Source organism: Ciona robusta, chromosome 2 (genome assembly GCF_009617815.1).
Source record: "Ciona robusta chromosome 2, ASM961781v2".
NCBI lineage: Eukaryota > Metazoa > Chordata > Ascidiacea > Phlebobranchia > Cionidae > Ciona > Ciona robusta.
In genome coordinates, this window is record NC_143236.1 from 6,407,073 (window position 1) to 6,432,468 (window position 25,396).

At 32.3% G+C, this 25,396-nt stretch overlaps 3 protein-coding genes across 8 annotated transcripts; 2 read left to right on the top strand and 1 right to left on the bottom strand.

The window, feature by feature from the left end:
- Positions 1–780: 780 nt before the first annotated feature.
- LOC149740620 (very long chain fatty acid elongase 4-like) lies at positions 781–4,213 on the top strand. Its single transcript, XM_089872812.1, has 6 exons — positions 781–950; positions 1,210–1,397; positions 1,867–1,947; positions 2,387–2,558; positions 3,253–3,380; positions 3,726–4,213. Exons 1-6 carry the CDS (start codon positions 893–895, stop codon positions 3,894–3,896), a joined length of 798 nt encoding a protein of 265 aa, XP_089728938.1. The 5' UTR covers positions 781–892; the 3' UTR covers positions 3,897–4,213.
- On the bottom strand, positions 3,241–19,728 carry LOC149740621 (serine/threonine-protein kinase Nek10-like). Of its 2 annotated transcripts, XM_089872792.1 has the most exons (26): positions 19,289–19,727; positions 18,999–19,033; positions 18,405–18,530; positions 17,817–18,010; positions 16,857–17,004; positions 15,691–15,832; positions 15,041–15,213; positions 14,680–14,797; positions 14,197–14,324; positions 13,769–13,886; positions 13,103–13,180; positions 12,139–12,267; positions 11,588–11,771; positions 11,251–11,375; positions 10,706–10,808; positions 10,214–10,345; positions 9,774–9,921; positions 9,353–9,563; positions 8,888–9,014; positions 8,431–8,505; positions 7,941–8,060; positions 7,644–7,715; positions 7,182–7,300; positions 6,605–6,715; positions 6,133–6,309; positions 3,241–5,230 (listed from the first exon to the last, which is right to left on the bottom strand). In XM_089872792.1, the coding sequence occupies exons 1-26, from the start codon at positions 19,364–19,366 to the stop codon at positions 5,147–5,149; spliced, it is 3,255 nt and encodes a 1,084-aa protein (XP_089728918.1). In that variant the 5' UTR covers positions 19,367–19,727; the 3' UTR covers positions 3,241–5,146. The 2 variants fall into 2 exon arrangements, with proteins under 2 accessions (XP_089728918.1, XP_089728919.1); XM_089872793.1 differs by lacking the exon at positions 10,214–10,345 and having other exon boundaries at positions 19,289–19,728.
- Positions 19,729–20,343: 615 nt separating this feature from the next.
- Positions 20,344–24,373, top strand: LOC149740622 (uncharacterized). 5 transcript variants are annotated; one of them, XM_089872815.1, is made up of 3 exons: positions 20,344–20,490; positions 22,343–22,529; positions 23,516–24,373. In XM_089872815.1, exons 2-3 carry the CDS (start codon positions 22,362–22,364, stop codon positions 24,008–24,010), a joined length of 663 nt encoding a protein of 220 aa, XP_089728941.1. In that variant the 5' UTR covers positions 20,344–20,490; positions 22,343–22,361; the 3' UTR covers positions 24,011–24,373. The 5 variants fall into 5 exon arrangements, with proteins under 5 accessions (XP_089728941.1, XP_089728944.1, XP_089728942.1 ...); XM_089872818.1 differs by lacking the exon at positions 20,344–20,490 and adding an exon at positions 20,938–21,161; XM_089872816.1 differs by lacking the exon at positions 20,344–20,490 and adding an exon at positions 21,161–21,280.
- Positions 24,374–25,396: the final 1,023 nt, after the last annotated feature.

Sequence of the window (25,396 nt, forward strand, 5' to 3'; positions counted from 1 at the left end):
TGTAAGAAGTCATTCTAAACCGCAAACGAACAGCATTCGGCTTACATCATCAATTTTAACAAATTACGGCTCATGCCTTTGGTTCAAAGTATTATATGTGGTTTTTAATGTGAATAGAAGGGTGGGGAAAGGTGAGGCACCTTAAGCTAATAATATCCAAATATCTTGATCATGTTTTAAACAACTAACGAAGGTCTGTGGGAGCTGTGAGGATACGGTGTTATACTTCTTTGCATTTTCTTTGTTTATTACGAAATGGGACAAAAAATAGAATGAAAAGGTGTCTCATCTTCCCCACACTACTATAGCTGGAAACAGACGACAAATATGCAAGTGCAATCATAGGAAAATAAAAAGCATAAGCATAAACGGCTTTTTAATTTAGTAAATGACAAATTATTGTAATTTGATGTGTTTATAAAACAGGCTGATACGTGTTTTAATTACCTAAGCATATCAGTTAGCTGTGGCGTAATTAATTGTGTTTTCTTTTCTTTTAGAGAAAACGCCATGTGAGACGCCGTGTTCTGACAAATAAATAATTGTTATTAAATTGAACGTACACAAAGCGATATAGTTGTACAGTTAGTGTTGGTCTATGTAGCCTATTTATATAAAAAGATAGCTCCACTTTTCGATTAAGCAATTTCTTCTAATCGATATATTTCGTCAGGGCGACTAAATTGGAATAGGAAAAATCTTTTGACGCGGTAAAAAGGCGAAAGAAGCAGCGAAATAGCTGGCGAATTAACTTTTTTATAGGGCTGCTCACCTAGCGATTTCCAGTTTGGTCTACAACGTCTTTCAACACAGGGAAATCACCAGTTTGTGTGCGATTTATAAAACGAGTGAAAATTGTTTTCTGCTTTTAGTTTGTAGGAAAAGTTAGAAAATGTTTGACTTGCAAGATGTGAAAAGATTCTACAACTGGAGTATCGAAGAACGAGCGGGTAAGGGTATAGAATTAGTCTTGTAGAACGCTATCTTTTGACAGTCTTTGAACAAGACATTTTAGATACTTTTGCACAAAATTTAAACTTCCAAGTTTAAATTGCAGATTAAATTCAGCTAACTAAACTATGTCATAACAGTAACAATTCAAAAAACGTAAAATTGACATCTCAAAACCTATTTAGAACTATAAAATATCAAGTCAATCCCACTCACCTATAAATTTATCACCAATCAAAATCATCTCTTAATTTTCAGATGTTCGTACAAAAGATTGGTTCCTTGTTCACAGTCCATGGCCTCCACTAGCAATACTAGTTTGGTACATCATATTTTCCATCAATGGGAGATCAATGATGAAGGATAGACCTCCTTTTCAACTTAAAGGAGTTTTGATCATCTATAACTTCGCACTTGTTATTCTCTCAGCATATATGTCATATGAGGTGGATTGTTTTGCTTATTTAATGCAAAATAAACTATTAAATGATTACTACTTGTATTTTACATATCAAAATGCTATATAATAAATACAGTTGTACAGTTGTATGTGATTCAGTATGTGTATAGCCTATTTTAAAGTATAAAGCACTTCCTTTAACACAGTAGCCTGACACATGATTAATACACTCGCATAAAGTTACAGACTTAAAAACTTATGTCACCTAAAATAAACTGCTGTTCATATGTTGTACATTAAAAAATATGTTATTTTGAAAAATTACCTCAACAAAATTTGTACAATGTACTTTAATTTAATGTTGTTAAATGCTTCCATTGTTTATAAACATATTTACCTACTACTACTTACCTACTAAATTTTTTAATCATTCATAAATATATTTACCTACTACTACTTACCTACTAAATTTTCAACCATTCATAAATATATTTACCTACTTTGATTCGTTTCAGTTTTTCATGTCGAGTTATTTATCCGGATACAGTTTATTTTGTCAACCTGTTGATTATTCATATGATGAACTTCCTATGAGAGTAAGTTAAGAATAAACTTATGGTTTTATTTGATTTTTTTTATATTCAGTGTAACTTATTTTATATGTAGGGGTCTTACAGCAAAAAGTGCCAAAGAATATTTTTAGCAAATATTGAAGCCATGAACCTAAAAGTCAAAATTGGTTGAAACAAAGCATTAATTTAAACTTTTAATGTATAATATGAATACTAGCTATTAGGTTATCTTAAATGTAAACGTTTGTCATTTCAAATGTTTCAGTTAAAAACTATATTTAGTGTAGGATTACTGACTATATTCAGTAATGTAGGGCAAATATATTATACAAATGCGCTGTAATGTTTGTAACAAAACTGACCAAAAGTTTTGTGCATCTAAAAAGCATATCTATGTTTAAATTTACCTTTTAAAGTTTATCCTTTAACAATCTTTTGAATTCCTTTTCTATATTTCCCTCAGATAGCGCGAGTGTCATGGTGGTACTTCATTTCTAAGTACATCGAAATACTGGACACTGTATTCTTTATTTTAAGGAAGAAATTCAACCAAGTGTCGTTTCTTCATGTGTACCACCACAGTACAATGCTCGTTAATTGGTGGCTGGGGGTTAAGTATGTGGCAGGCGGACAAAGTAAGTTTAGAGTATTCATTCAGTGATTTGGTGGTTTAATTGATACCCATTTCCACACTTTTTATTCTTAGGTGTTTTAACAACTGTTGTTTTGCTTCTCTTCGTTCTCTAAATACCATAATCTTTGATATCGTTTTTTCGAAGAGATAAACAAAAATTATATTATGTCAAGTGCGTGAAAAATAAATGTCATGTATTTAAACGCTTGTGGCAGGGCATTGACAGTTCTCTAAACATGGGTGTCTTATCCCATCTAGTGCTTGTTTATGACTTTTTAATTCTTGCCTCTTTTTTTAATTAAAATATTCTATGTCAGTGCTCTTCAAACTTTTTTGAGTTGGTGAACCCCTAAAGTTGTTGCGCCGAACTCATGCACCCCTGATTGCTTTCACATACAACTAATGACGTTTTGCAATTCTCAGTGATGCAAGATATAGATTCATATAAAAAAAACTGTAGGAAAGTGGCTAAATTTGTTAAAAATGTTCAAAATTAAACAATATTACTGAAATTTTGGAAGTTTGTGATGCACCCTGTACACCCTTTTGCACTGGTGTACCCCATTTTGGGGTACCCTGGGGTGCACTGTTCACACCGGTTGAAGAGCACAGATCTATGTTATTATGATTGAAGAGTTATTTAAACTTATATTATGATTGCAAACAATGTATATTAATTGATATTTTTGTCACAGGTTTCTTTGTAGGAATGTTAAACTCCTTTGTGCACGTTATCATGTATACTTATTATGGTCTTACATGCTTTGGACCACAGGTGCAGAAATATTTATGGTGGAAAAAATATTTGACAATGTTTCAACTGGTGAGTAAAACAAAAATATTTATATTAGGTATGCAGAGTGCAGTTGTCTATTTTTAGTAGTCAGTTGCACAAAGCAAAGAGAAATATATATATATATATATGTAAACCAAAGTTTTCTGCAACAATCAAAGCCAACAAATGGTTATGAGATATTATTATTGACTTTACATTTTGCAAAAACCATGGGGTTTCACATGTGGTAACTCGTAAGCGGGCATGGGGTTTATGAAACAGGACACCCATTTTAACGAGAGACTACCATTGCCCCACTACGCAATTTAAAAAGGTTTTAACCATTTGTTTAAATTACGCTCCAATAACACATATAACGTATATTTATTTCAGACCCAATTTGTGGCAATTTTTGTTCACTGTTCCTACAACTTATGGGCAGATTGTGATTTCCCCGATTGGTTGAATCTACTTGTTATGTTCTACATGATTTCACTGATAATGCTGTTCCTTAACTTCTACATTCAATCGTATTTAAAAAAGAAACAACTCAAGCAAAGTTAAAACATTCAAGATCTGTTAAACTGATTGATCCTAATAGATTAAACTGTGGATATGTTTCAAAATATAAAAATAAAACAACATTTCAAAAAGATATTTAGGTAGTTAAGTTATAATATTTATTGAATGTCCACTCTTTAGCTGCCTGCGAATGAATGTTATACACCGCATGTTACTTTATTCTCTGCTATTACAAAGTTTCTTAACTGTTTAATAAACTTGTATATATATTACCCTAGGCAATTTTATACTTAAACGAGCCACCAGTTTATTTATTTACTTCAAAATTTTGATTTTTTGTTTAGACGTTATGCATGTTTTATAAAAATACTGATTAACATTATAGTTACTTCAATTTAATACCTATATCCCAGAAGTAATGATAAACATAATCCACAAAAAAATTCATTATAACCTCAATTTATTTTCAAAAACCTGTTAAAAAACTTTTAAGATCTTTCTCTGTTTTTTCAATAAAGTTTCAAAAGCTATCCTTAAAACCAAGTATAACACCTCAACTGTTTGGTTTGATGTATACGTACTATGTAGCAACCATATCATACGTATTTAACATTCTTGTGTAAATTGTTTTCTAAATTTTTGTAGACCTAAAACAACCAATGTAAAGACTTAAAAATCTTACCTAAAAGTTCCACCATAATAGTTAGTAAGGGGGAAATAGTCATAATTAAAGCATTGCACCCAATATTAATTTATTCTACATTGTGTACTTGTTGTACTGTTGTCAATTTAAATTAAGTGTAATAGACCTTATCCCCAAGTGACATGCTGTAGCACCTCACCCCTTATATAATAGAATGTCCATTCCAATTTCTATTAGTGAGGTCTTATTGCCATTATACATTGGATGTAGGTACAATTTAGCCTATTACTGCAGTATTGTAACTGTAAATATAAAATATAATATAACATTTTTTTTACAAGTTTTATTTTGATTGCAACATATAGTAAAAGTAAAACTTCACAAACAAAAACTTTTCAATAGAAATTTAAATCGAGAAATAAAATAAAACACAGTGAAACTTGAAATAAATTATGGTGGAATTAACGTCATTGTTTGGTTTAAAAGCAGCAAGCAATACTGATGGAACAAAGCTGATTGTTACAGCACAATGAGTGCAAATAGAAAAACATAGCGGCCAGCAAGCAAATATTGATTATTGATTAAAAAAAGGTCACACAAACTCCAAAAGATCTCACCAGTTTGATCAAAGTCCAGATCAAAGTTGATTTTAAATATTTTTACAAAGCAATCTATTGTCTCTGTTTGTGATGTCATAATAACCACTTTCTTTAAGCACACGTTCAATAATACCCTGCAAGGAATATGATTCGAGTAATACACAGGGATCATTGGTGTATGGAATACATATTATGTTAGATTTTACTCTATATGGGTGAGGTTCTTGTCGAGAACCTGGGATTTAGGCTAAATTTTGCCCATTATCCCAACATTCAAGCCGCCGATGTACATCGTTCATGCAAACAGTGTGACTTAGCTATAGACTCTCTTGCTCTGTACTATAAATAACTGAATAATACTAAAGTCTTTTTGAAAAAAATATTTTAACCGAGTTGAGTATACCCGTATTAAACTGTCCTTCCTCTCTTAATTAATCTATAAACATCACGAATGAACGAACTGTATAAAGCTTGATCACTTTAAGTGTTTTATGCCGCATGTGCAGTTATAAATAATATCAGCGATTTAGTTTGAATAAAAAAAACAGTTCCAGTAACTCAGTAATTTCTTTCCCAACAAAACTTACAATGCAACAATACATAGCGTTAATTTGTACATCAAACATTGTATAATAAAAATAGACATGGTATAAAATAACCAAGTCCAATTTATGTAATATCCATTTGTTTTACTATGTTTTTTTCTATATTACACTTACTAAAATACTGTATAATATGATTTGTTTATATTTTACAAGATATCTATGTTACGCTAACTAACTGTATATTATAATATGATATTTAAAAATTTTTAATTTTATCTCACACTAAATTACATACACACTAAGAATTTATATTTTACAAGATATCTATGTAATGCTGACTTACATACACTGCATAAATGGATGTTTATATTCACATAGGATATCTATATTACACTAAGATACATAGTAGTAGGAAGTTTATAATGTACAAGATATCTATGTTGCACTAACGTACACACTAGCAGTTATATTTTACAAGATATCTATGTTACCTGCATTTGTCCGTAAGTTATCCCACCCTCATACAAACTGGAAGGTTCCGCCGTCACCGTCGTGGTTGATTGGTCGCCTAGCAACTCACGAGTTTCCGCTTCAGCGGTTGCACGTTGAGCCAATGACGTCGCTTCAAGGAACCCAACGTCAATTGTTTCATGTGAGCCGCATAATAACTGGGGATTAAGGTTTAGAAATCACAGTTAGATGTTTTAGGCACTGAGGCTAGCCTTTATTTATTTTCGTTTTTGAGTTGTTTTTTTAATTATTTTAATTTTGTTTTCTTAGTTCCCTTTTTACCATTTCATGTCCAGGCTTAGTGTAAATAACTAGAAACTAGCTTGTATATTTTTCCATAGTTGGAGAAATATATCAAGATATATCAAAAACCTACTTGGCTGTACGGCGTGATTTCTTAGAACCTCACCCACATAGAATAGAATCATTAAAACAAACAAAACACATAAAAACCTTCTTTAGTTCATTTTTCAAGCCGGCAGAAGGACTGTTGGGTGAGAACAATGATCTTTTGTAACGAGAAATTATCCGTCTTCGAAAATTAACTTCACTTGTGGGTGGAAGCTAAAATATTTTGAGTATTGAGTTTGATTTAAATTTTACAGTAAAACTACACACACGTATCACTACAACTACCATATTCGTACAAATTATGGGTTCAACTGAGGTCTTCATGTGAGGGACAAATTCAAAAGACAAACTGTTTCATAGGCTAACATGTTTTTCTGAGCAAACTAAAAAAACAATTTTAATTTAATGTTACAGTTAAAAGGTACAAGGTGCCATGACTGGTGGTTTATAAAAACGGCTCATACCTACGGGTAAAGAGGCAACATTAATAATTCCTGTTACTTCTGTTAGCAGACATGATTTAAATAATTTTTTAATGGCTTATCTGGTATAAAAAAACATAGTGTATTCCGACATTTCGTCTGCCATTCGACAAGAAATTTGTTTTTTTATACCAGATGAGTCACTAAAGTAATATTTTTATTTGCGGAATACTTCATTAGATAACCATAACACTTACCTGGTCAATATAAATAATTTTATGAAGTTGGATCAACGTCTGTTGAACTGGATCGTTGATTTGTCGTAACTTGCTCGGAGAAATACTCAACATACGTGATGTACCGCCACACGAGGATGCTATGGGGCAATAAATAATCAGTGAATAAAATTAAAATTGAAATTTATTAATTAAATGAAATAAATGTTACGAGATCTACATGTTATTTATAAACTTGGCTGTTTACACATATGATAAAACTTTTATAGCATTTATTCTGTTCCCAATGTTAAAGATACTGATGGGTTAATAAGTTTCCGAACATTGCTCCAACTCAGCGGTCACTAATGGTTTGTCTATATACATATAACAATATGAGTAGTCTGGGATGTGATAATGGGCAAACCTGATTTAAATCCTACGACCTTTAAATGGAAAATTTATTTGACATCATAATAAACATTATCGGCCCGTTTGTCTTACCTGGTCTACCTCTAGAATTCATCAAGCTTCTACCACTTGGTGGAGCTCTCAGTTCGTTAGAATTGCTCCGAGCTGTAGGTAAAGTTGATTGTTACATAACAATGCAGTGCATTGTTTTATAACAATGGGCATAAGGATTGAATATACACTTCCCTTTGTTCCATAACTATACTTACATTCTTATAATAAGTTTTACATCATAAAAAACATTATGACCCTTTATGACATTGGTATATTGACCTTTCGTGATGTAGGGTATATTTGCATTATAAAAATACATTATAACATCACAATAACCTGATAAATCGAAGCTTAGCGCTCGACGAGGTACTTCCCCTCTTAAATCGGGGCTTGGTGGGTGGGGTTGTTTCGTTCCTGCTGAAACGGGGCGGGTGGGTTTGCGGAGGGGGGTCTCGACTGCGGGGTAAATATAAGTTGGTTACTTTATAATATACATTGTTTTTAACATAAATAAATTAAATATATGCCTAGTGTCATTGCACATCATGGGACCTTAGGTTTGGGCCAGGGTAGGCCCATTACTCAGATTGTTATAATCTATTTGTTAAGCACTGAGTTTACCCGGACTGTTATAACCTATTTGTTGACCACTGGGTTAAAGAAATGTCCAATAAATGTCTTGCCCAAAGGCACATATGCCTCATACTATCAGTATCAAGCATCAAACTTAGTATCCTTTGTTAACAATGCAAGCAATCAAACACTAAGCCATGGTGAAGGACAACCACATTATTAAGTAATGAAAACAAATCATTTGACTTGTTACCTTTATCATGGCCGTTGACAAAGTTTCTTGCCATGGAAGAATCAACTTTTATTTCAATTCCTTTGTCTTCAGTTGCTGGGATTTTAATTGGAAATTTTTATTTTGCTAACATGTTTTTGTATTCGAATTTATACAGTAAGAATGTCAAATTAACAGCTTAGTATAAGTTAGTGTTGTCACATACAAACCTGTTTTTGTAAGATTTTTTGTTTATTTACAAAATGTTAGTTTAAGAGAATAAAATGCTAGAAGAGTTTTATCATATTTGTAAACAAGCAAGTTTATAAATAACATGCAAATCTGGTGTTTAATTTTTAAGTTACCAGATTCATTTTATCTTTAAATATAAAAATTATGTTGAAGAAATCATTAAAAATCTTGAAATCTTATCTTAAAAATCCTTAAATATCTACATTCCATTTTGATTCAAAATTCTACAATTATGATGTCATAATACCATTGTCGGCATCGAAAACCTCTGTTTCATCAGAATTTGACCGCATCGTGGTCGGAATATCTGATGATTGTGATGTCACACTACCATTCGAGCCATCAAAATTACGACTCGCTCTTTCATAAGATCCCTTGTTAAAAAAAAATAAATTTATCATCGATGTCATAGGCTTTATAGTTATACTATGATGTCACAATACAAGCTAAATATCTGTTACTTCTTAAGTTAAGGCACACAATGGGACCTGGGATTTAGAGGCAAGTTAGTCCGGTTCAAATAGGTTGGGTTACCAGGTAGTAGTTTAGAAACCTTTTTAACCAGTTGTTATTAAAAGTTGAATCATTTTGATTGTAGGAAACATGAAGATGTACTTTAGTTGCCGCAGCTCCATTCTTACTTTATTTTAGTATTTATGTCGCAACAAGATTAAGAGGCACTGGTCTTTATTATACATTATGCTGCAAAAACCTGCGAAGCTTGAAACAATGTCTGATAATCTTGTCTGTTACGACGAGCTTCATAGAAATGTCGCTGCGTTCGTCTTCGCTCCTTTTCCACCCTTTTTTCTGCCACCATGTGGAGATGAGTGATATGGTCCGTGTAACGCATGAGTGGCCCGGATATTACGCCACAAACACCAATGATATCTGGGCGCTCACTCGGTTCGACTGTTAAACAGCTGAAAATATACAGAGTCTTAGTTTACAAAGAAAAAATATATAGAAAAAAAAAACAGAAAACTATAGAGAAAAAATGTGTAGAGAAATGTATATAGAGAAAATTTGGGGGTAATGGGTCCATTGTGGCCTAAATCCTAGGACCCATGGCAGGCCATGCTGCTGGACCTCACCCACATAGAATATAGAAAAAATATAGAGTAAGTACTCACCATGAAACAGTTTTATTGACAAGCTTTGTGTATGTTCCATCATCAGGTATTGGAGGAAATTCACCATCGCATATATTCTTGGCAAGTGACAACATGTTACTTGTGAGGAAAGGTGGGTCAAGGGTTGCCATTTGGTATAAAATACAACCTGGAATTTTGACCAATTGTTAAAAAAATACTGCAGTGTTGACCAATTATTGAAAAATACTGCAGTGTTGACCAATTATAAAAAAGACTGCAATGTTTCCCAATCTTACACACTTTATAAAAATAGCATCATCACCTATGTACTCTTTCAAAGCATGATAAAACATAGATTTCATGTTTTACACCATGCATGGGGGCTTCATACAAGTTAAAAGCATTTCAATGCATTTAACCTGCTATACTACACCCATAATAATTGCTATCTATTCCTACAAATTAATATTTCCACCCACCCAATGCCCATATATCTGCCTTTTCATTATAAGGTTCATTTTTAATAATTTCTGGACAAGAATAAAGAATAGTTCCAACAACTGACATCATTTTTGATGAATCTGGTTTTTGCTTGGCGAGTCCAAAATCAGCTAAAATTAAAATATAAGTTTTCAAGAGCGCATAAATGGCATGAAAGAACATATTAGGCAGAATACTGACAAGCAATAAAACACTCTATGGATGTGTGAATGAATGGAACTTGCTTTATTCTAACAAGGCTTACTGTATGTATGCAGTTTCATTAGATGGCATGAAACAACACAAATGATTTTCTTGGTGTGTAACAAAAGCAAAAATATATAACAAAAAATATAACATGTATAACAAGGACAAGAAAGGAAATAAAACATTAAAATATAAAATATTCTGCAAAACAACAGTCATTCTGATATACATAAATTGAGGATATATTATATATAAAGTTTCTACAAATATAAATAACAACTTACTTATAGTAACTTTATCATTTTCACCCAACATCACGTTGTTAGGGCTGAGGTCTCTATGCACAATACGCTTGTCACAGTGAAGATAACGCAAGGCAAGACACATCTGTGGATAATAAGGTGAACGTCATTTTATATTCTGTTACTTTATTTGTCTTACCAAGTTTAATAGACACACTTTTTATTTTGTTACTTCTGCTACCAGGCATAGTGTAGGTAATCTTTTAATGGATCATCTGCTAAAAAAACGCAGTGTATTTTCTTTCCAAATGACAGATAAAACGTCAAAAATACCTCATTTTTCATACCAGATGAGCCATTGAAAGGTCATTGTTTATCTTTGCTCTTTACTGTTTTGCCGACAATCTGGACAACCTATTAGTGTCCACCATAGACATTATATTGACTGCTCTTTATCAATTGATTCAGTATTAACATATATTAGGATATATATATATACACCAATTTAACCAGGTTTAAAGTTCTTGATCTTATTAAAACAGTAAATGCAAAATAATTATTGTTAAAATATCATGTATTAAACAAACCTGAATAAAGACTCTCCACAACCTAATTTCTCCCATTCCTGGTTCTTTCTTTTCCTTCAATGAATTAAAATAATCTTGTAGTGAAGCTCCTTCTATTAATTCCATCTCAATGTACAGTTTGTCATCTGTAAACAATAAACAGGGTGTTGTGCGACTGTGTCCAGTTATAACATGGATGTCTTCTTACACACCAGGCACAAATGGTGTATTCATACACATCATGCATATTGTCAAGATAAAACAAATTCGTCTTCTTATACACCAGACACAAGGTGTATACATACACCTCATGCTCTATACGTTAATAAATCAATAAAACATTCCAAAACGAACTTACTTTCTTGAAAAGTTGAATAATATCGAACAACATTTGGATGACGCAGCTGTTCCCGTATTATACTTAACTCCCTAACAATCTCATCAATTTCTCTCTTTTGCCGTTCTTTCCCTTTTTTCCCTCCCCCAGTTACCATTCGAACTTCTTTCAAAGCGAGAGTGGTTTGGTTGGACCCTTTGCGAACCTGGTAAGAAATAACAATTATTTACATTATGTTTGGTAGCAGAAGTAACAGAATATTGGAAAGAAATGTTAATTTAATTTCCATTGAGGAACAAGCACTTTGTAACAAACAAAAAGATCCAACAAATTTTACACTATAAGGTTTTTTACTGACTGTGTCCTGGTGCACTGTTTAATAACCATTCCAATAAATTGTATTCTGTGAGACATTTTACTAAATGTGGTCTAGTACACCATTCTACTTAAAGGCTTTAACTACCTTCTATACAAAAACACTTCATACACATCCAGCAAACAGTTAATATAACAAAAATCTTTATATAAGGAACAAAACAGAAATACTTCATTTAAAATATTGCCCTACGTACTCTGTATACAGAACCAAAAGCCCCTGAACCAAGAATATCATAGATATCATATTCTCGTATTCTACGCTTGGGAGTTTTGTTTTGATTCAGTTCCTCCACGCCTGAGCGCACATCGTCTAGTCCTTGTTCCTAGGGTTATTAAAACATAGAAATATTAATAAACGGGACATAGAACTATTACTAAAATATATACTACCAAACTTAACATAAAATCATTATTAAAAGATATATTAATAAATTAAACAAAGAAAAATGAATTAAATAAATATTTTAAAATTTACCATAGAAGTATTATTATTAAAAGAAAACAGTAGTAAATTCAACACAGAAATAATAATAATAAATATAATATTATTAAGTTTAACATAGAAATATTAAAACTAAGAAATATTATTAAATCTAAAATAGAACTTTTTAACTATTGTCCTTGCCAAAACAATCCCTTGTCAATACATAAAACCGCAATTTACTGTTTATCTCAGTAAATCAAAGTCGTAGCTCACACTTTGTCATCACTCACATTCCATTACAAATCTTACACACCCTTCTCTAGTTTAGGAAGGCTTATGTACACAATTAATTGTTTGAACAGTCTCTTGGAATGTTGTACATACATGAGATACATCATGATAAATGCATCATGGGCAATATTAGCAAACGCCTTCCAATTATTTTCACACTTTGGAAAGTCTTGTGCAGTGTTATTGGATTGTCATTAAATGGAAAACTGAGCATTATGATGAAATAAATGGAACTCTAAGCACATTTCTTCCAAAAACTTACTCACTTTCCATATTCGAATAAAATTTATTGTCATTAGATGAATAGGAATAATGTAATAAATGGAATTTTGAGCACATTGCTTCCAAAAATTTTGCATATTCGAATAAAGCTTTTGTCATTAGATGAAATGGAATAATAACAAATGCATTATGATGTAATAAATGTGATTATTAGCACACACCTCCATAGAGTTAAGTTGCTCAACCAGTGGTTTATATTCCTCAGACTCTCGGACATAGTGACCAATGTCTATAAAACTCTGTAACATAGAAATGTTATAACACAACAACTTTTGCGCCAAAATAACAAACTAGATTAAAACGATCTTTGTAGTTATATTTAACAAAATGGTTAAAATAAAATTGGCCAGAGTATTAGTTTTATTTTTAACTGTTTTTCTTTTTTTTCTTTGTTATTTTTGTAATTATTTTGTAACTGGTTATCCAACCCCCATTTTATAATTAGGATATGTATATTGGCTTTTTTTATTGGTCTAAAAAAATTAAATTGGTTGGCAATAACATGCCTACAATAATAGCAAAAATTTAACTAAAACTCTCAAGAAAAAGCTTTTAAGTAAAGTGTTTACACCAGAGTTGATTTGCAACTGCCATTCTTTAAATAACCAATGTAAAACTGGGATATAGTAGAGTGGGGGAACATGGGACACTTTTTATTTCATTTTCCTGTCCCACTGGGTTGTTAAATATTTAAAACACGATCTAGATATGTTGATGTTATTTGCTAAAAGTGTCTCATCTTACCCCCTACTATATGTATATTATCTATTTGACCATCGAATGCCTTAGGTTGCAACTGTGATTTCTAAACAGCAAAAATTTTATACCTGAAACATGTCTGGAGGAAATAGTCGTTTAAACATTTTTCGATTTCGTTCCATGGAAAATAGAAATCTTAAAGCACGAAACGCGTTTTGTTGCAGAAGAATTCCACTGTTGCTGCTCCTTTTGGGAAAAAATGTATTAGTTATTTCAAAGAAAAAGTTACAGGGTGTAGTTGGTATGTAGAGAAGAATAATATTATTGAAATGTTAGTCATATATAAGAATATTTTTTATAAATTTAAAATCAGAATAAAAAAGATAATATTAGGAAACAATATAAATAAAATATATTCATAAATTTATACTAAAAGATACATACAAATCATTTTAAAAATAACATTTAAACCCAACATAAAGTAAAATAATAACGAGTTGCATTTATTAATCAAAACACATTGATATAAAAAGATGACTAGAGAAAAATTAGTTACTTTTCTGGTAGATTCCTGGGCAGGATAAACTTGGCAATGATGTACAAGCCATTGCTTTGTACGATGGTTTGTGTGCATCTGTCATCTAATGCTAACTCTGTTAGTGCAGCGCAACATGCAGAGTATAGCTGGATGGAAAAAGTGGTGAATACTCACATAATAAGACATTGAATATTCTAATATACTCGACTCTGCTTATTTATATATACACCTAACAGCTAAGTAAAACTGTTTAAGGTTATAATGGGGTACTAAAATATATCGTATCACCAATGCCTCAAAAGTTAGGGTGACATGTAACCCCAGGTACCCATTCTATTCTTGGTTAGTGATGTCCTTGTCAGAGACCTAGGATTTAGGCCAGATATGGTCTGTTACCGCAGGCACCTGTAATGTTATTACACCTGTTGTTTGAGGTGGAGGTTTTATTCAGCCTAGCTATAGCTATGCGACCATTACAGCATTGCAGATAAAATTCCTCACCCTGATTTTGGACTCGGTTAGTTCATCTTTATTGGAAGTAAGAGGAGTCACAGCAGCTCGTGTGTGTCGAACATAACCACTTGATAATTTGAACCTCCCGCAGTTTAAAGTTCGATTCCTAGTAAATGGGAGTAAATATAGTTTGGGTTATGTTTTACACCTGTGGTCATGCTGGATGAACAACTATAACTTCCCAATGTTTGGTGGGTTTAAATTTTAAGGAAGAAAATAATAATAAGTTAAAAATTTTTTATAAGAAACTTGGGAGTTGAGAAAAATTGTCCTGCTTTCTTTTGTCATAACTATTTTTTTTGCTAAAGATATAAAGTAGTAAAAAAAACTTTGCTTTTCTAAAACTTACGAGTTGAGAAGGTTGAGCAAAACAGGGACTCCCCCCAACAAGCGTATCTCGTTCGCCCACTCGACGTCGCTACAGAGCTGTACAAGGATCCACACAACGTGCCACAAGAGGTCACACTGCTCACAATCGTTTAAAACGCTTAAAAGAACGGGAAGGGCATCGTATATCATCATCTAACATAAAATGTTAGTTCGATTAATGTTGTTTCTAGCTTTTTACTTATTTGATAAATTTGAATGTTGTACTTTCCGTTTTTTTTTTATATTTTTCACTAATTTAATAACACAGTATGTTAAACTATTTATAAAGGTCGTGGTAGAAATTGGTGTTAAAAAATAAAATTCCGTTAGAAGTTGCCTGAAATTTGACATTTTAAGGTTATTTCAATTAAACTTACTACGACTGATATAAAGTAATGGTCATTTCCATTTTCAACCACTGGTTACCCGTTATCTAGGATCAAGGGTGTTATTTATAATTACTAGTAAGTTGGTAATGAAAAATAAATTTACGTAATTTTTTTAAAATCTTAATTGTTTTTAAATCTTTAAAATTTAATTCACTTTGACTAGACTACTATAAAGTAACGGTTACTTCAAGTAAACAGGATGTCAAATAACATTCATCTCATTGTAAATAAAAGTAACTACCTGCTGCTGGATTTCTGCATCAGAAGAAAGTGTCCTCAACAAATCAGCGCCGCAACATTTCGAATAATCGTCGAATTCTTGAATTATTTGGATCACTTGCTCCACCGAGTGTAGATCCCCGATCAGGGTTCGCAACGTCTGTCTGTTATGACATCATAATGATATTTTTAAATTAATGTGTTATAAGAATTGTTTTTAAAAGAAAAAATGGGTTTAAAAAAAATTTAAAAAAAGAAAAGAAAAAAAATAAGACTACTGTTGTTAATTGTTTAAAACACAATCAGGATATTTAAATATTGTGTGCAAAAATGTTCTATTTTACCCCACAGAACTATATTGCAATTTTCGGTTTACAGTACAATCTGATTGCTATAAAGGGATAATTAAATCCTTTTTTTACCATGTTAAAACAAATTTTATTAATTGAGAAAGGGTTTTGAATATCTTTAAATGGTGGCCACTGTTTTTTGGTGTGTTTGTTATTTTTGCAAAACCTATATTTTCTGTTATAGCAGAGTACATAAATAATTGGTTGTTATTTTTTAGAACCATCACATTCTGCATTTAGTTCTATACAAGACCCGAATAAAGTGACTTTACTAAAATCAATATCCGACCTGACATAAGCCTAGTGGAGGCAAAAGTTAAAGGACTTAGGGTAATAAGTAGGTACTTGTGCTTAACCAGCCATAAACTACATTGTTAGCCTCAGCAGGAGATCTTAGGGATAAACATAAATGTGAGAAAAATCTTTAACTGAAAATTTCTGGTAAAATTAAATCTTGTTTAAATGATATATTAGTAATAACTAATAACTAATAAGTATATTAAGATTAATGTAAGTTTTTTTAAATACAGTTAATACAAAAGTTAAATTAAAGCTAAATTAACAGTATTTGCTTGTTTATACGGTTTGTGTATAGGCTTGGTTGGACCAGTATCATTAAATTGTGAGACCAACAATTACTTAGAGTCAATTTGCAACAAAACCCTCCCTAGACCTCATCATTCATATATTAGACATTTTTTTAAGTTGAGCAACAGTTTTAATGGTAATAGATCTTCCCTTAATAGCTTAGCCAAAGATTCGCATAAGCTGATATAGTGCTGTTTAGCCAGAAACAAAATCAAGATTTACATAAATCGTAAATGAGTAGTTCACTTACTTTTCAGCTAATGCTGTTAATGTATGTAGAGCACAATGTAATATGAAGACATCTCCAGCTTTAAGAAGATGCAGCATTGTTTTATGGATCGAGATATCAATTAAAATATCATGGTTCTTTGGGTGGTTTGACAATTTGTAGAACATGGCTGTAAAGGAAACATATTTTGAATTAGACAATATAGTTTCAATGTTGGTTTGGTCTGGCAGCCATTGTTTTTACATGCTTGATGAAGGGTACTTGATTATAGTAAAGTATTCTGTCTACTCTACACCACAGTCAAGTTTGGATTCTTGCTACCATCTGTAGTCACCATGGCTAGGAAACTAAAAACTTGGCTTTTTATATCCTTTGTAAGATGATTAAAAAAATTTAACTTGTTTTATCCTCATGTGGCTAGGATACAACAGTCGCTATAACACGGGTGTTCTGTTTCATACACCTCTTGCCAGCTTTTGAGTTACCACGTATGTAACTTTTAAAAAGTGTGTGTTAATGGACCAATAAAACTATTCTATTGTGTTAAGGTTTCCTTAAAATCACTAATTTTACAAATATATACAAGAACACAGTAAGACCTTTTTTGTAGACTTGTCATAAAATAAATTTTATGGAAATCAAATAAACCATAAAACCAAGCACTATCATACAACATATCATCACTTAATTTATGCACTTTACACACATGATACCAATGTAATAACCCATTTTATAAATGTGGGGGCTTTGGGTTAAAGTAACGATGATAGAGATTACATGAATAAATAGGAAATTAAAGCATCAGTTCTCAAAAAATAAAATGCCAGAAGAGTGTAATCAGAATTAACATCATTTAAAAAAAATAGTAAAAATAACTCATTTAAAAAATGTTACATATGTTAAAAAAAAACAGAATACCAAATAACACATGTAAAACAGGTAAAATAATATAACATACATATTTTATAATAAAACACTCACATGCAAGATGAGCAGTTAGATCCACAACGCAGGTTTCCTCTGCACATACAAGGTAGTTCTTTGCTTTCACATGAAACATATCACTAAAATATGTGATCCCATCACTTCTAATAAAAGCTTGTTGAAAGTAAGGATCTCTCATCAACATTCGAAGACAAATTACTATGTTCAGCTTAATTTCTTCATTGCTAGAACTGGGAGAAAAAATTAAAATATGGTTACTTGGGTGTATATGGTGTTACTCAATAAGAATTGGATTTAAGAGTTAAAATATATATATATACATGTATATGTATATGTATGTGTATGTATATATATATATATATATATATATATATAAAGTAATTACTGTTGGGTAAAACAATAAAAGTAATTAGACCTATTGTATAATTTGCAGTTTCATTTTTGGCCATCAGGCACAAAAATAAGACGTGGTTGCAAAATTAGACAACAGTAAAAAAAATTTCAAACCCACTAATTATAACTGTCTTAGAGACTAATATAAAAGTACGCACTCTTGACCATTTTTTGGTAAACAGTTTATATTAAATGAAAAAATAGGTAGTTAATATAGGGTTATCCACTTACATAACAGGGACTTTTTGTTTCACAATAACAGAGAATAGTTTCTTGAATAATTCTTTATGAGCATGAAGACTGAACTTTCGGTCATGTTTAAAATGTTCACTAAACCACTCAAGGAGCTCACATAATCTGTAACATAACACAAAGCTACATGTAAACTTTATAAGCCTTTTAACCATAAATTATTTATATATGTATATAAGTTTTGAGAACATAAATTATATAAATATTTTATTTGTGTTTTTAGTTGGCTGACAAGAACTAAAATAATATAAGACCATGTAATTGATTTAACTACAGTGTTTATAATTAAAACAACCAGATATATAGGTATTAGCTAGAACATGGTCTTTATTAATTGGTGGTAATTTGTCAATATTCATCTTAAATTAATAAAGATAGTAGTTTATCTATAAGATATAGCTGTATTTAAACTACTTTCTGCTTGGAAATACAAAGAAATTGCAGTAGCACTGTGAAAATGGTGGTATTTGGTTATATCATGTATATAAAATGTGTTTTAGCCAGTAATAACATTACAATACAACACATTATACACATTAGGCAACTTTTGAAACAATACGTTAACAAACTTACCGTTTGCATCGAGTTTCAAGTTGGATGCGATCGTTCTGTGTTTAAAACAGATTTTAACATTTTTACTTCAATTTGTTATTTAATTTAACTTAAAATTAATTTTAAGCTTGAGTATATGATGAAATTAAACACAAACACAAAACCATCTTACTACATGGCAAGTTATAGTTTTTTACCATTAAAGTGTAATTTAGCTGACACAAAGGTCGTTCCGTGTTTTGATTTATCAAAAGCTCTATTCTTTTATAAAATTCATTTATGGCAACTATTCCACCAAAACCACAGCATACCTGTTTAGATTTTTCTGACAATAATTTGATGATCTCATTCAAGTTGATTGCTTCATCTGAACTTAAAAAGTTGGTCATGTTTTAGTTTAACATTTGAGGTGACTGTTTTATTTCAAATTTAATACATGCAGATTCTCTATAAGAACAAGTTTAAAGTATATATCCAGGCTGTGATGTTACTACATTTATGTTTAACTGGCGTAAAATAACGATCAATTGTAAAAACACACCGCATAAAAGACGCGGTCGGTATTAGTACAAACAAAACCTTAATCGTATTTTGATAATTATTTCCTTTTATTTTTTATTCCACCACAAAACTGCTACCAAAGATTAAATTATCCATATGTGTAAGCTAAACAATGTTAAATATTACTGGCGGAGAAATAGAAACGTTCTAAAAGAGCTTTAAGGTTTTGAAAATTCGTAAATGTAATCTGAAAACAAAAACGTTTGCAAACAGCTGGGCAGCGGCGTCCTTGGTAATAATTTACCGACCACCAAGCGGATTTTATATTTTAAATGTTATCCGCGTGGTGACGGGTAAGTTTTTTTCACACCCCGAGGTTCAGTATTCGATTAACCTAAATAAGATAAAAACAACCGTATATTTATTCATCTCGTGTTTATTATATAACTCTGAAATAAGGTACGATTGTAATAGAAAGTAAAAAATATATAATATGTACAGACTCCACTAGTATTCAGACATGTATTTAGACCTTGAAAGGGTAAATGTATGAAAGCTTTACGACAAATGACTCTTTGTATAAAAAGCGGTTCAAACGAGCCAGGTAATGTGCAGAAGAGTCTAATAAGTTTTATATTTCCTAGAAACAGCTATTCTAAAGATTGCTTAAAAAGGTTAAAACCGTGTTAGTTTTGCTGTCATTTCAATATTCGTATTTTGTTACGATAACCAGAAGATAATTCTATTGATTTTTTTTTCATCGACAACTTGATTAGTAAAACACTCTTTCGCTTGTTGTGCATTTCCGCGCCATTTCATCCTAATCGGTCTGCACAGAATAGAAGTGTTCAGAGGTATCAACAATCATTTCATTGGTTCATATAATGACATCATTAATTCCCAGAGATTACTTGAGATACAGTGACAATGATAAGGTGTTAGAATATTTTTGCCTCTCCCTATGTAGTGGGCACGTCAATATATAATTAAAGCCCACTGATTGGAATGTCAGGTAAGGCTGTGTCATGAACATATGCTGTTTCTGTGCGCCTCATTCTACTGTTGAGTTGTAATATGGGTGTTTTTTTTACGACACACAGTGCAGGCTATTTAAGTTTCTTGTTCACGCTGTCGAGCTGTGACATAGATATATGTCTTTACCTATCGGACACACAGTGCATAATCATAATTTTACGCCCGCTGTCGATTTTTTAAGCGCGTGACTTTAAATGCTTAAGTTAAATAAACCTTATATTTGCATTCCGCGTGCCCGATAAAGTTTATGATTCTCTTTACAAAAAAAACTGTAGCCTGTATACAGAGTCTACTGAGAAACTTGTTAAAACGCGCAAAATATTGGTTAACTTGAAAATGAATCAAACGTTTTTGCATTAAACCAGGATTTTTGCTTTGCAAGCATAAAAAGATTAAAGGCTGCCGAACAAACACATCGCTCTTAGCATTTAAAGAATAGCAGTTGCATTACTCGCTTCGTGTAACATGCGCACATTACATAATCCATATAAGCCATTGTCGTGACCGTGCAAGTTATTACATCATAATCTACAGGCACTATATACTATAACGATCGATCACACTGAAGAAGATAGCAACCCTACTATGTATAGCCTATATATAATAAGAGATTGAGTTTTAATTTGAAACAAGTCAACCGAGATAAGGGTGCGTGTTATAACTCAGCTATATGAAGACGAATATTTTGAGTTTATTTTGTATTGCATGTTTGAGTAGCAAGCTTACTTGAATGTTTAACTTATAAGCGTATTTATTATACTATGAATGTAAGATAGGACACCTTTAGCACATAGTATCTAAATATCATGATCCTGTTTTAAACTATTATGAAACAGTCGAAAGAAAGTCGTGGAATATTTCTGAAAGTCGTGGAATATTTCTTTAAAAAAATGTTTATTGTTTATTACCAAATGAAATGAGAAAAGAAAAAAGAAAAGAAATCCCGTTTTTACCCTTACTGTTGTTTTTATTTGGGCTATAGTGCAATAGTATATGAGTTGAGCTGTACAGTTATGATGTATTAAATTGCACGGGAAATGTTAGCTTACAAAAACACTATACAGTCTTCAAGCATTTGTATTCCATGAACTGGAAATAAGAAGCAGAAATGTAAATACTCCAACCGTTAATGCCGGATGATTCCCCATTTATTCACGAACTATAATTAGGGGATTTGCCATGGATGACTTGGCACAAGGGTATTGTGGTAATGAAGGGAAAACCATTTCATTGTAAATTGAAGTTTTTAAAACGAACATACAGCGGCCGCGCTGAACTAGTTTTATTGAATAAACGATCCTTTGGGGTTGCATTGAAGTTGATACGTTAAAAAATAAGTAAAGGTTTTGCTATTGGTAGCTGGGTGTCAGAAATAGTTGTGCTAATCTGAGTTGGTAATCTTGTAAAGTGAAGTAGTGTGAAAACAAAACAGCTGTGAGTTTGAAATGTCTCTTACGAGTTACGCTCAGGCTGTGAGTTTATACTTGGTCATAGAATAAATATGAGTTGGTATAGGTGGAATAAAACCTTACAAAAAAGAAAGATACTTTTTATCAAGGTTACATAGTAGGGTGAGGGAAGATGGGACACCTTTTCATTTTATTTTCTTATCCAATTTGGTAGTAATCAAATAACATTCAAAGAATTATAAAACCGTATCCTCACGACGTATCCTAAAGGTGTCCCGTCCTTTCCCACCCTACTATACCTATTATTTGGGTCTAACAAGTTACTGAGTGTACCACAGGATATTAAAGATGCTATTTAGGGTATAAGAATGTCTTTATAAAAAAACTGTAATTTTTTATCGAAACAAACATTTTTCGTAGACAACAGTTTAAATCAGCAATGATTGTGAGCAAAGCGCTGTCAGACCGAAATAAGTCATCTTCTGGAGGGCGAAATGACCGTGACTTATCGAGAAGTTTAAAAATGCATCCGTTGCTTAACGATCGTGGAGGACAATCTGGAAATGGGGATTCCCCTAAACAGCTAAACCCATGGTCTTTTTCAATGGTAAGCAAGTTTGGATGTTTTCTATTTATTCATGGTAAATTTTTTGGTGTGGTCCGTATTTAATATATATTACTGATCATAGGACTACCAGTGTTTATTACAAAGCATTACCTTATTTATTTCTTTAAACACGATAACGAAAATTATTCGGTTTAAAAAAGGAACAAAAATTGGCAACACTAAACACGCGATTTCATCATGGTACTCTACCAATATAGCATTACTGAGTAAGACTGGAAACTTTTAGCACATTATATTTAAACATCCTGATAGTTATGTGTTAAACAATTAACAACGGTCCATGAGAGTCGTGAGGTAACGTTTTAAAATTCTTTAAATGTTCACTGCCAAAAGGGATGAGAAAATGGGATGGAAAGTTGTTCCATCTTCCCCACCCCCTATATTACACTGCTGGTAATTTTCATGTTTTGGCAATTAGTATAAAAATGTTAGACCTGACGGCGCCAAGCAAGGGCTTATAAATCCATAAGCGACACTATATGGATTATTATCTTTAATCTCGATAGTGCTTCGCTTTTTCATTAGTAATTACAATTCCTTTGTGCATTGGACACGCAAGTATATAAGTGTTAAGACCAATGTAGTAAAATTTTAAAGGAATTATATGCTATTTCGATGGCAGTTGAAATATAGGGTTAAATGCTGACTGCAGATATGAGTTATCGTAATTGACATACACCATTACACATATCTTCTGTTAAAAAGAACTGGGTTTTACAGTTATTTTTATAATACTCTTTACCAGTAGTGCTATAACTTTTTTAACGTTTGTTATTGAATTTAAGCAGAAGAAAATCATTACAGAATTGCTGTCAAATGTGTTTTTTACTAAAACTTTATAAAAAAAATTAAAGCTTAACCGAGCGAATTTGCAAATCAAAATATTGTCTTGAAAGGCAAATAATCTTAAGGGTAACCATTGATATAAACATACTAAGTAACAAATAGATAAATTATTCCTACAGGTTACTCTATGCCCAACAGCCCTCCGTCCATCGATATGCAGTTTCATTACAAGTATTGTGTTTGCTATAACTGGCTTGGTTATTCTAATTCTTCAAATATGGAGTTACACTGGGTTGGTGTTGGTGGCGGGTGGCGCACTGTCAGCGTTTATTTCAGTGATTTGCTTCCTGGTGAAGCAGCGAAAAGTTGCGAAGGAGATGGCTAAGAATCTAGAAGCTCCCGTCGACGACAAAGTTGGCCAAATAACCGAGATACCGTTCGATACCATGATGTTCCGCGCTCCTACGGTGCTCAAGTACAGATCGTGTGAAGAAGCGTGGAGCACTCCGTTGGATCCAGCCCCTAGGATGCATAAAGACAGAGCGAAGCGAAAAGAATATACTATCATTGCACCTTCGTGCGATTTTAGCAGTATTGAAATGGGGAAACCACCCATTCGATGTGGTTACATGCATGATAAAAGAGAACGAGACATGAGGGACCGCGTGTATTAAGCAACTCTTGATTGTTTACAAGAAGCACTTTACGTAATAGCCAGTAACACTTTTTATTGTCGGTTGTACATCTATGTACTGACTGTTATTAGGATCATTATGGGGCCATGGGTTGTCCAAATTCTCAGCCATAAGGTTACAACAAAACAAAAATTACTCGCAAGCGGGCGCAAGGTGTATGAAACAGAACACTCGTGTTGTAACAACAGCCACGCGAGGGTAAATAAGGTAAATTCATTTACTCATTAAAATAAATGATTTTTTTGTTTCTTAGCCAGTATCATGTTTAACTCTATAATTCCTGTTGTTGCTTATCTCATGGGGCGTATTATGCATAATATAATCTACCTCAAACATGCTATAGAGACCACAGGTACAGTTATTATAACACTAACGCCTTGATTAAGAACATGCAAAACAACTCCAAGCAATTCCTATAGCATAATTGATTAGAATGCACGGTTAACTACTATAATATAGCATAATTGATTAGAATGCACGGTCCTATAGCATAATTGATTAGAATGCACGGTTAACTACAGTATCGCGTCACTATATGTTTAACCATAATCGCGAAACTATGTGTTTGTCATTAGGCGGTTTCGTCGAACTTTGACCATATATATATATACAGTTAAGGTAGGGAAAGACGAGATAACCTTAGCTCATAATATCCAAATATAATATTATTATTTTTTGTTTACCACCAAATGGTACGAGAAATTAGAATGTAAAGATGTCTCATATTCTCCCCGACCACTATAAATATTAATTACCGTTCAGCTTGTACAGAATCCTTAGCGACCATTCAGCAGGTTCATATATGGGGTTGTTTTGAGAAATATTTTTATTCTATACGTGGGGGAAGACCTATACAGCGTAGCATACCATGGGACATAACGTTACAGCCACAGTTGTCGTTTGACGAAACCCCAGGGTCTCACCAAAATGAAAAAATACGGGTAAATTCCCAAAAATTAGACAAAAAAAGAATTGTTATGTTAAACGTGGTAGAACAATAGATTTTGCAGTAATGTGCTCACTCGTTATCTGGCCCAAATCCCAGGTTTTGGAACATGCCCGCTATACGACTTCATATAGAATAGAAATACAAAGGTTTAACATAGTGCAGTGCAGTAAAACTGTTAGAGCCTTAGGTTCAGGAAACAGTCATGGCACATTATTAAATCAAAACAGCATATATGTCACCGCATATAGACGAACGGTTCTTTTGTACTGTGTTCCTTTGATCAAAGTACGATACAACATACAGTTAACCATGGGACAGACTGAAGTACAGTACAGTATATACCCGTGAGAAAGATATAATTCTATGGGTTTTGATTTATATTGAAAATAACGGAAGTAATAAGCATGTGTGCTCTT